Genomic DNA, 11,946 nt, shown 5'->3' with positions numbered 1-11,946 from the left:
TTTCACTTTTTTTTAACATTTATTTTTTTATTTACTTTTAAGTTATTAAATTATGTGTTTTTAAATTATTTTTATTTATATATTTTAATAATAAAAAAATAATATAATATAATAAATTAATAATTATATATTTATTTTAATAATAAAATAAATTATAAAATATATCATTATCAATATTTTACATATTAATAATAACAACTATACATATTTTACCAAAAGCACAACGTAAATAAGCTATGATGAATTATTAGTTATTAATTATTAATTATTAATTATCAGTTATTTTTAATGGCTAAATTAAATAGTCTCTAAAACTAAAGATGACCAAAATGGAAAAGAGGAAAGAAAAATCTTAAGTAATGCACAGAATTTTTTTTTTATCGAATTCAATTAAACATTATATTTTAAAATTATAAAAAATAAATTAAATTGAACTATATCAGAAATTAAAAGAAATTTAATTGAAAATTCTTTTATTTAACTTAGTTCATAAAATTTCCAAATTTGTAGAGAAATAATTTTCAAATTTTAATGAAAATTTTAATTATTGTAATCTCAAACAATTTCAAGAAAATCATACATGTAATTAATCACATATTCAAAAATACAATTATACCGCAAAATCAAAGATCCATAACTACAATCACTTAATCACACTTGCAATTATTCTTTCTTTGGAGAAAAGGGAAAGAATTTTGAGCGTTATTTGATCAGGAAAAATTTTTGCTTATTTCGGGTCTATCATTAATCCAAGACTTAAATATATGAGACATGTATTTAATAAATTAATTAAATCATACATCTTCTATTTTAAATTTATAATAGATCGAATTTAAATAAAAAAATCTTATTAATTATTTCACTACTCCTCCCTTTGCTTCCTTCTTCAGAAAACTAAATAATACATAAACATTCTTGTTAGTTTCAAAATTAAAATTGTTTCTCTCCATTCTAAAAAGAAGCAACTGCCGTGCTTCTTAATTCTCTGAAAACACACTTTTTTTTTAACTTATGATAATTAATTAAATTAAATTGAATTAAATTTTATGTTTTATTTTTTAATTTATTTGAATTTAATTAAAATTTAAACTCCAAACTTCATGATTTTAATAACAATTTTAATACTATTAAAATTCTTATGTTTGGAGAGGTCTAAGTAAGATGATGTGTTTCAATTATTCCTTTATTTTTCTTTAGTTGTTGCAAAGAAATTTTTTTAATTTTAATATAATCTTTAATTTTATAAAAATTTAATTTAATTAATTTTTTTTAATTTTAATGTTTTAGAATTAAAAAATTCAACTGTTTTTAATTTAAAAAAATATATTTAAAAAAATAAAAAAAATTATATAAAAATTTAATTAAATTTTTTTCTTCAACTGATTTATTCCAACAAACTTAAATATTTATAATAACTTATATGCAATTATTATAAATTTATTTTTTAATAATTTTATTTATTCTTGATCATTAAATTTAATATTTTAATTATATACAAATTTTAATTATTTATATATAAATTTTATATAAAAATTATTAGGGTATTTTTATATAAATTACACCCTAATAATTTTGATTTAAAAGAATATCATATCATAGAAAAAATAAGTGGAGTTTCATTGGATTAATTGCAATGTATGATTGTGAGTTGTGATATGATACATAAAATATAAAATAAATTTGTTTGGATAAGTAGTGCATAATATAATTAGTAAGCATTAATTATAGAGTGGAAGTTACATCAATGGATGGACAAAAGGGTTTAGTGAGCAAATTAAATATTAAATCCACCAAAAATACCTAATCAAATAAATGTAAGAACTTCCACTAATTTATGGAATTAGTCAATGGATGTAATTGTTAAGAGATGGACACTTCATGGATGCACACAACAATATTTGGACCATTTCTTTATCCATTTGCCAAACCCTAACTTCATGCCTTATTTTTTTGGTATGAAAATTTGACATTTAAAACAACTTGTTGTTCAATTAGTCAATGTAAAATTTCTCCATTTAATGTTTATTTAATACTACTATTTAAATTTTTATTAATAAATATACTTTTAATTTTTAATTAATAAAAATATATTTAAATATATTATAAATTTAAAACTCCATTTATTTCGTAAAAAATAAATTATATATAAAAATGTTTTTTCATGAAAAATATTTTTTAATATTTTTCATAAAAATATTTTCTAAGTCTTTTTTTTTTTGTTTTCTTTTCTTTGGAGTGTCAAACGTGAAAGAATGGCGTTGGCTTTTCATTGGGTGGTCGACTAGAGCTAGACTTCTATCACCATCGATGGCTGAATTAAATTCTAAGTCATTCTCAATTAATATTAATATAAAATATATCGGGTAAACTTGAATTCCATAATGAAAATATGAAATTTCAATATGAGTATTTATATGAATTAAGAGTTTTCAGTTTTGATAATTATTAGAGAATAAAAAAATATTATTTTCTTATTTACTTTTATTTTTTTACTATAATTAATTTTACTTGATATTTGAATTCGAAATTTTATAATTTTAAAAATAATTTCAGTACCACTAAATTAATGTTCATTGGTTTATTTATTTTTATTTAAAGAGAAATTAAAAAAAATAAAAATTACATTTATTGAGCTCTCTCTAATTTTTTTTAAAATAATTCAGAAATTTAAAAGTGAAAACAAAAAAAATGAGAGTAAAAAAAAATTATAGAAACTGAAATTATGAATATATTTTTGATACTATATAAATAACAAAAATGATATAATAAGATTATAATAATAAAAATAGATTTTATAATTTTTTCTTTTTATTTTTTGTTCAAAAAGTAATCAAACAATATATATATATATATATATATATATATATATATATATATATATATATATATATTAATTTAATCTGTTTTCATTCTCACTGCATAGTTAAATAACCAAACAAATGCAATAGAACATGAGAAATTTAAAGCATCTCTAAACCTTACCCACTGAAAAAGAAAATACTAAACCTTTTCAAATTGCATACATTTCTTAATTATTAATAAATGCATTCAAACATTTTCAATTTTTTTTTAAATTTGATAATTAATTAATAAATATTATAATCAAGTATACCATAATCTTCTTATAAAAAAAAATTATTCAGAGATAATCTGAGTAAGAAAAATAATAATCTTTCACATAATAACTGATTTTTTTCTCATATTGGATGATAAAATCTACAACACTATTTTTCAAAAACTTATTATTTTTGTGGCTCGTATAAGAGTTTTAAACCAGTGAACCTCATGAAAGAATAAGTTGTACGAACAGACAATATTGATAGAATATCATTGCTCGTATTTAAAGATCGAAAATTTTCAATAAAAAGAAATAAATAATCCAAATTGTGTTTTGAATGGCTAAAAAGCATATAAAAATATTAAAAAAAAAAAAAACCTGGAGACAAGACCCAATAATAAGGAATAAGACCCAATATTAAGAAGAAAAACTTAGATTGGTTCTTAATGGATACAAAAATGATAATTATTAAAAAAAAAATAATTTGAGAATAACCACAGGTAAAAAAACTCACCAATAGCTATTCAAAAAATAAATCTAATTAAAGAAAAATAAATTTCTAGAGAGAAAGTGAAGTCTCTCTCTAAAAATGCTCATAAATGAAAATTAAATTAAAATTTATAATTTTAAATAAAAATTATCAAATTCTGAATAAAAATCAGTCCAAACTAAACCAATGGCCACCATTAATTACCTTATCTGGAAAAGTGTGGCTTTGGCTCATAAGTCTTCCATTTTGTCTTTTTCTCTCTGCAATCGCTCTCCTCCACCTTGTCATATTTTGCCCATTTCTTTGAAGCATATTCGTGCCTTGATCCCATTTTACTATAATAAGATTGCATGTGCTGCCATAAAACAATCAGTTTATCTTTTACTTAATCTAAAATACAATTTTTTTCTAATTAAATAATACATTAAACAAAAGTGGTGGACTTAAGTTTGGATTTACATCATTATTTCATTATTTTTTTAAATAAATTTGCCTCACCAACTTGATTATTGGAGAGGAACCCGCTTGATTGTGAGATTTTAAATTTAGTTTCAAAGGCAAAGGAAAAAAAAAAAAAGTCACAAATGAAGATGGTCTTGGGCCTTGACTTTTGCTCCCTGGGTGAAGTGATTAGCCCAGCCACCAATTTGGAAACATGTTTAAGACCCATCAAGGATATCAAAAGTTCAGCTTAAACTTGATAACCCAATGGAATTCGTGATCAACTATACCAATCTCCATCAAACATTTTGGTAGCTCAGTGATGCTTTACAAGGGAAAATGACAAGAATAACAGTAGAACAAACAATATATGTGAATGATCTAAGGTTCTTTAAAACATAAAAGCAGCTTTGGAATCTTATTCCAATGATGATGTGCTTCAAGCATTCTGGTTTTGCAGGAATGATGCACTTTGGGTTCCGTGTATGCTCAAAATAATAAAAAGAGTATAAATGTCTCAATCAGGTTGATGAAATTTGCAGAATCAAACTGAAATTTGGAGGCTAGTTCAAAATAGTGGAATACTGGAACTATGTTTACTGTAATAACTTTTCAAGAAAATACAGAGAAAACTCTCTTTAAATGCTACCAATATTCCTAGTGGAACTGATATTCCTTTAGAACTTGATAAAAAAACAAGTAAATATTTATAGATTGGTTCCAGGAACTGCTGTTCTTATTAAACTTTGAGAATCTTTCCTTTGGCCTCTCATAGAAGAATGGAAACTGAATGTGCTGCAGACATTACTGACCTTATAACCGCAAAATCACAATTCACAAGTCAGCTGCATCTTCAAAAGTAATATAGACATTTAATGTTCACTTTAAAGCCAGATAAGTACCATCATTCATAAGATATGGGATGAAAGAAAAAATATAAGTGGAAAAATACCTGGAAGAGTGAATCTTTGTGGTAGCAATCAGGTTTGGATGAATGCATTTCTCCAGCTGGGTGAAAAAGGATCCTTCGTATCATTATATGCTGGCAGCATCTGGATCATATGGGATTTGTAAACCAAAATGAACTGTGTACCAATTAATTACATCTAAAACTAGCATCACCTTGAATAACTTCCAATACTGGATCAATGTCACTCAAATAATTTCCAATTGTTGGATCAGCTTCAAACTGAGAGCAAGTCCTATACATTGTATCTCCCTTTTGGCCCCGTATATGCATTTTCAAAACAACCACAAAACAATTTAAAGTCATAATTTGCAACGAATATAATGCAGTTTAGGGCTGTGTAGACCCTTATTTTGTGATGAGCATGTGCATTGAGGCCGTGGGAAACCCGATGATGAAAAATTGTATGACTGTAAGATATAATTGAAGGTATGGAACTGAATTATTAATTCCGTGGTATGATCTTGAAAAAAAAAAATATGCTTTTTGGGAAATTAATTTAATTTAAGTAAAATTTTATTTTGTTTAAATTTAAAATGGATAGTTCTTAGATGGAACTAATTGAGTTTAATTGGACGCCATGGGTCTAAGAAAGCCTAGTTAATAATTTTAAATAAGACATATTTAATTTATTTTTTAAAAATTAAAATAAGAAAATATCTTTTTCTCTATGCCTATCTTTCTATTGGTTGGAACACTTCACCCATATCCCAATCTCACCCAAATTCCTCGATTCCAGTTATTTAAGTTATCTGAATCTCATCACACTAGGACTTCAAACCCTACCACACCTCTTCCTCACTTTCTATTGGTGCCTTCCCCTTCCCCTCTCTTCCTATTGGTTGAAACACCTCATCCATATCTAAGTCTCACCCAAATACTCCAAACCCTATCACACCTCTCTCCCAAAACCCTATAAATACCCCACTAATAAAAAATAAAAAAAAGGAGGAAAAAAAGAAAAAAAGGAGGGAGAGGGAAGGAAAGAGGAAGAGAAAATTCAGAGCTATAGGAAACTTAGAGATATTCAAGACTCTTTGAGTTCTTCCTTATTTTTTTCTTTTCTTCGAGAAGATTTTCATACAAGATTTTTGGAATGTCAGTTTTTATTGTTTTCTTTTCAAGATCTATGCCACACAATATTTTAATTCTATGCTCTTTGTCTTCAATTTATTTTATATGTTCATATAGATCATGTAATCATGTTTATTTTGAGGGGATACACAACTCTGCATATGTTTAGTTTCTGTCTCTCATATTTTTATTATTTTTCTTTATTTTTTGAATCTGTAAAAAATTTGGAAAAATTATATTCATATTCTACACGAAATTCTATTAATTTTAGGCTCAAGAATCACTAAAAAAGCTTTAATATTTTGTAAGTTATGACTGTTAGAAATTAGGGTTCCTGTAAAATCTGATTTGCAGGATATCCGACTTGTGGAGCCCATATCTCCCTTGTTCCTTAATATTTTTGTATAAATCTACTGTCTAAAATTAACTTCAGAATCTTATGAATATTTTCCAATTGGTTTTGCATTCATATCTACTGTGATTAATGAGTTATGAATTTTACAAAAAAGTAGTACGATTCTGTCACTTAGAAAAGTTACGATTTATGTAGACCATTCGGCTAGGGTTTTGTTTGATTTATAAATTTTATGATCTTGTATGATATGTAGGCTGTCTTCTGTAATTTTTTTATGATTTTTAGGCAAGTCTAATTATTTTTAAAAAATCAGATTTCTTGCTACTATTAATCTGCCAGAATTTAGAAATTGTATATTTATGCATATTCTTGTATTTTCTTAGGTTTTAATTGATATTTGATCTATTTTTCTGTGTTCTTTTAATTCAAGAAGTGTTATGAAGTGTTTGAATCATGTTAGAAGACTTAGACCATTAGGTAGTTGTAACTAATTAGAAATCTTAACCCTTTAAGAGACTAGAGTTAGAATCCAATGTAAATTGTTATTAATATTTTCTTTATTTCTTTTATTTTCTTTAGTTTCTTTATTTTTTATTACAAACAAAATTGGTAAGTAGCCATAAGGTAAGTACCAAAGAGAGCATTTGCGTGGAGCTTGTATGGAGCTAAACGGGAGTAAGCCAGGGATATCATTACCATACTAGAAGATAAGACCCTTTTTTTAAGGGTAGCTTGCCCTAATGGCAACTGCATTTACCAATAGGTAAGTAGCTCTAGATTTTTCGAATAACCATTGGCATGAAATTGTAGTAATAATAGAACTTTTATTTGATAAATTAAAATTAACTTTGTTTTCAATTTAACTGACTTTTGCATGTAATTAATTTAAATAAATACTTTGTAAATTAAAATTAATCTTGTTTGTAAATTAAACTAACATTGGCATGTAAAATAAATTTAATTTAACACTTGGTGATTGTAAAATAAATTTGCATGATAGAAATCTTTATTAAGTTTTGATTGTTTGGGCCTTATGTGATATTAGAATAAATTACACATGTACATAATTAACTTAGTTCAATTATTCTTAGGGTAACTCGGTGAAAATTAATTAATTAGGTTAAATAGAAACGTAGGGCTATTTGAAATTGAATTTGTTTGTAAATTAAATTCTCAATAATAAATTAATTTTAGTCATCTGGTAAATATCATTTAAATAATTAGCAACCCTATAGATAGAAATTACTTGTGTATGAAAATTGTGTGTAAACTATAACCCTCTGTGAATTACTTGCGTGTGTAGGATTAGAATTGCATTTTTTAGGATAAAGTTTAATAAAGGAATAATAAATAAGATTTCTAGAAACATTACTAGAGGACTGGCACTCGAATCAACGAGATTAGACCAAGCGTGAAGGGTGCCTAACACCTTTCCCTTACGTACCCACTATCCCGAACCTAGACATTGGGCTATGGTAATGACGGTTGTGAAAACTACTTAAGAAGTAAGTTGCCATCCATGACCCTTGGAAGAAACACTGAATATGTCCTGGTTATTACCCGGGTGGCGACTCCTGTCTATCTATGCCTTCGTGGCATAAATCCTTAGTATCGTGGTAGTGTTATGGGAAGACGGTATGAAGTGCATGTCCAGGAAATGCTGTCTAAGGAAGTGGTAGTTAAATGAGACCATTGTGACTCCACCATCTTTTCTGGGCATTACCTAGTATATTTTATATAATTATAATGGATGATATTTCACATCACGCACCCCCCTCCTACAGGCTGTTCCACCACAGGAGCCAAATTTCAAGGAAATGCTCTCCCATGAATCGCCAGGTTGGACCAAGAAGTCCATGAGCCAAGTGAAGTAACCGTGGGCAGCTGAACAGGTGCAACTTATGATAATCAAGAAATCATCGACAGTCCTATTAACTATATTAGCATTCAAATGGAATAAAGAAGCAGTTTCTTGGAGGCTGCTAATGGGGTTGTGAATATAATAGAGTGAATCAGGACATGATTGGATTACAGACGCATTGCATGGCATTGGAGAGACATGAAAACTATGGTCAAAAGAAGAAAAGACACACCAAACTGGAAAACCCAACACCACCAAAAGATTGTTAGTTTTAACAGCTGGAGAACACATCCCCACTCGAGTCAAAGTTGCTTCATTAGATTGACATCAAGTTCTCTAATTTCTAGTCTAAAACTTAGGATTAAATTCTCTTTCTAATCTCAGAATGCAAGAATCAAAGCATAAAAGAACAAGAATTTCGTTAGAGAGAGAGAGAGAGAGAGGTGTGTTACCTGGTGGGTGATTGGATATTGATGTTGATGTTGAGACGGAAGAAAACAGACGCAAGAAAGAATTTTTAATTCCTGAAAAATTGGGTTTGATTCCTGAAGAAAAACAGCTTCAGGTTTTTAGGAGCGAAATGAGATTTTATTATTATTTCAACCGTTGTGATTCTCTATTTCAACAAGCGTTTGTAGTCCAACGGTTAGGATAATTGCCTTCCAAGCAATAGACCCGGGTTCGACTCCCGGCAAACGCAATTGTTTTTTAGCCTAGCCATTGAGCAATAAAATCTGATTATCTGAATGCAATCAGTGCTTTCTTTACTTGTTGCTCATCATAATTGCCTAGCGTTTTGTCAGCTCCTTCAAGCAATGCATTCTTTTCATGTAAGCTCCACGCATAGTACTCTAGTAAACTATTTTCTTCCAGCATACCCTTGGACGTCCTCCGTGAAACAACTTCAACACCATACGAAAGCTATAGACCTCAGATTAAGGGGTAGCTAGCCTACTTCTGGGGCCAAGTTGCCTGGAGTGCCAACAAGCATTGTTGTGACTGAGGAATCGTTGTGCAGCAATCTTGCAAGGCCAAAATCACCTAAATGGGAATTGTAATCAGAATCTAACATTACATTTCTGGGCTTAATGACGCGGAGAACAAGATGCTTTCCCTCATGGCATCAACCCTGGAGTTGAAATGTATTTTTGGTGCTCTCTTTCACATGGACATGGTTTTTGGTTTATCATTTTTCCCGACGCATTCTTGATCTCTAGCAGAGGTGTTGACTGGAAAGTCCATCTCAGGACCCGATGGCTATCAGGGTAAGGCCCTGAAGAGGCTGTGAAGCCCACATAAATGGAGTTTAGAACATTAGCGGACATACCAATAGAATGGTTGAGAAAACTCATTAGTTGGTTTCCTCAATATGCCACAGATACTTGGAGCTCCATTGACCCCGGCATTATAATCAATTTGAACCTTCATATCTCTTCCCATTTTAAGGTCAATAAATGTCTGTGCCGTTGAGACTCTTAGCTGTAACAGGGCTTGTTATACTTGTGCCTATGCCTATATATATATAGTTTAAATCAGGATCAAACTAGTTTGGGTAAGTGTCAAACTCCACCTCTATTTAACCCCCTACATTATGATTGTCCTTTTACTATTACTCTTACTGTTAAAGATTTCCAGTCAAAGTGGTAATGTGGCACATTTTAATTAGTACTTTATAATTTTGCCGTCAAATTATACAAATTATAATGGGATAAATAGATAATAATAATACTACAAATATTGAATAACATTGTACAGCATAAAATTTATAAGACTAGATCCTTAATTATAACCACACAAAGATATGTTTAATTGGGGGAAAAATTAATTTTGATTGAATACAATACACACCAAAGTATGCAATAAAGATAAATATACAAATATCACCACAAGAAAACATGACAATTGTTAGAAGAGGATAAAAATTATGTATTTAGGCTATTTTGTATTTATCCTGAACTAAATTCGTATTAGAGTCGTCTCTTAAAATTGTGAGATCTTGAGTAAGTGAAAAGAATACGAAGATATATATATATATATATATATATATATATATATATATATATATATATATATATATACAAAAATATAATCAACCATTACAGTAGAAAGAAAGCAATTTTATTATTAGAAAATATATCAAAGGGTACAAACCGAAATATACAAAAATAAGTAAAATGAAATTCTAGATCAATTAGGGTCTTAAATTTTATGTGATCTAATTAATCTCTACGCTCATACTTGCGAGCCCAAATGTGCTTACCATTGATCCGAAACTTGGCTATGCGTCTACCGTTGAGGATTCTATCAACAGCTGTGATGGAATCCAAGATCATTCTTGCAAACAACGGCTGCTCATTGGAAGGGACATTTTCTTGCATTTGAACGCTAACAACACAATCACCATGCAACCTTGTAAAAAGCTGTGTAACTTCATCTTTGGTCACAGGAAAACCCCTCGAGAAAGTAAGGAACATTGTCCTATCATCCTCAGAAACATTGTTGTTAGGATCCCAACCCCACAGCCCTCCTGTAGGAAAATCAAAATCCATAGACCTTGGCACTATACTAACACCTCCAAATAATGGGTGAGGAAAACCAGGAATGATAAGAGGTTGGTTAAGGATTGATGTTGTTGCTAAAACACGCTGCAAGATATCTGTAAAAATACGAGCACAAACAGTGGTGAGAAAATTCTTTATCCCACTTATTGCAGAGAATTTGTTATGGTGAAACATTTCTAAAGAAATGTTTTTTTCCATAATTCTAGCAGTAAGAGGGATACCGCCATTAAGCAACACAGGAAAGGTGTTGGATTCTAAACATTTCAGGCATAAAACAGCTTCATCAGCTAGTGCACTCACCAAAGCATCTGATAGGTCTACCATTTTCACTACCATGTTGGGGTAACCCTTCTCTTCCAGCCAAAGCCATGTTGCCATGACCAGTAGGGATTCAGCTGGGTCTCGCATCAAAGTTATTACCAATCGAGAAAATATCTCTCGATCGATGGCATGGTAGGTGTGAAGCTCCTCAAGAGTGATTGAAGCCATTGTTGTGGCAAAGGAGTTTGTTTGTGTGTGGAAAAAAAGGGAATGGAAAGTGAAGAAGAAATTCACATAAAGCTGCTGCATACATAGCTAGGCTTATGCAAAATTTTCATTTTTTTAAAATGTTCAAGGCACACAGATAACATTAGAAGTCTGGCCAGTTATGAACATAAGTTTATAGAAGGTGGCAGAAGCTTTATGCCACATTAGAACAAGTATCATAATTATGGGTTCAGAGAGTAAAGACTTTCTTATCAATCTTTCTTCACAGACCTGCAAAATGACAAGTAATACAATTGGTTTTGTTGTGGACTTGCCTTGTGTGGTCTCTCTTCCCATTAGTTTACTGACATAATCACTTCAAAGCTGGACATATATTCATTTGACCCTGGTTTCTTATAAGACTAATGATACCACATCCCTATTAATCCCTGCCCTTTTTGGCAGGATAAACTTGCTTTGATTAATCTTGCACGTCATTTTTTAATTTTCCTTCCTTTTATGTTTAGGTTTGGGTATTTCTATATATATATATATATAGGCTTTGAGGTAATTTAAGCTGAAGTTTCAATCAGTATCTTGGTAAGTCAGAAGTGGGCTTTGGATTCTGCTACTACTAGCCATTCAAAACTTAAATCTTGACCGTTAAAGTA

The 11,946-nt window shown here is 29.2% G+C and overlaps 1 protein-coding gene and 1 non-coding gene across 2 annotated transcripts; one reads left to right on the top strand and one right to left on the bottom strand.

Annotated features, from left to right (window-relative positions):
• Positions 1-8,874: 8,874 nt before the first annotated feature.
• TRNAG-UCC (transfer RNA glycine (anticodon UCC)) lies at positions 8,875-8,946 on the top strand. The gene has a single exon. It is a non-coding gene; the product is annotated as a tRNA-Gly (tRNA).
• A 1,515-nt stretch (positions 8,947-10,461) lies between these two features.
• LOC110657815 (uncharacterized) lies at positions 10,462-11,406 on the bottom strand. The gene has a single exon (XM_021815179.2). The coding sequence runs from the start codon at positions 11,375-11,377 to the stop codon at positions 10,466-10,468; it is 912 nt and encodes a 303-aa protein (XP_021670871.2). The 5' UTR covers positions 11,378-11,406; the 3' UTR covers positions 10,462-10,465.
• Positions 11,407-11,946: the final 540 nt, after the last annotated feature.

Source organism: Hevea brasiliensis, chromosome 11 (genome assembly GCF_030052815.1).
Source record: "Hevea brasiliensis isolate MT/VB/25A 57/8 chromosome 11, ASM3005281v1, whole genome shotgun sequence".
Lineage (NCBI taxonomy): Eukaryota > Viridiplantae > Streptophyta > Magnoliopsida > Malpighiales > Euphorbiaceae > Hevea > Hevea brasiliensis.
The sequence above is the reverse complement of the archived record's forward strand: the minus strand, read 5'-3'. Positions and strand labels throughout refer to the sequence as shown.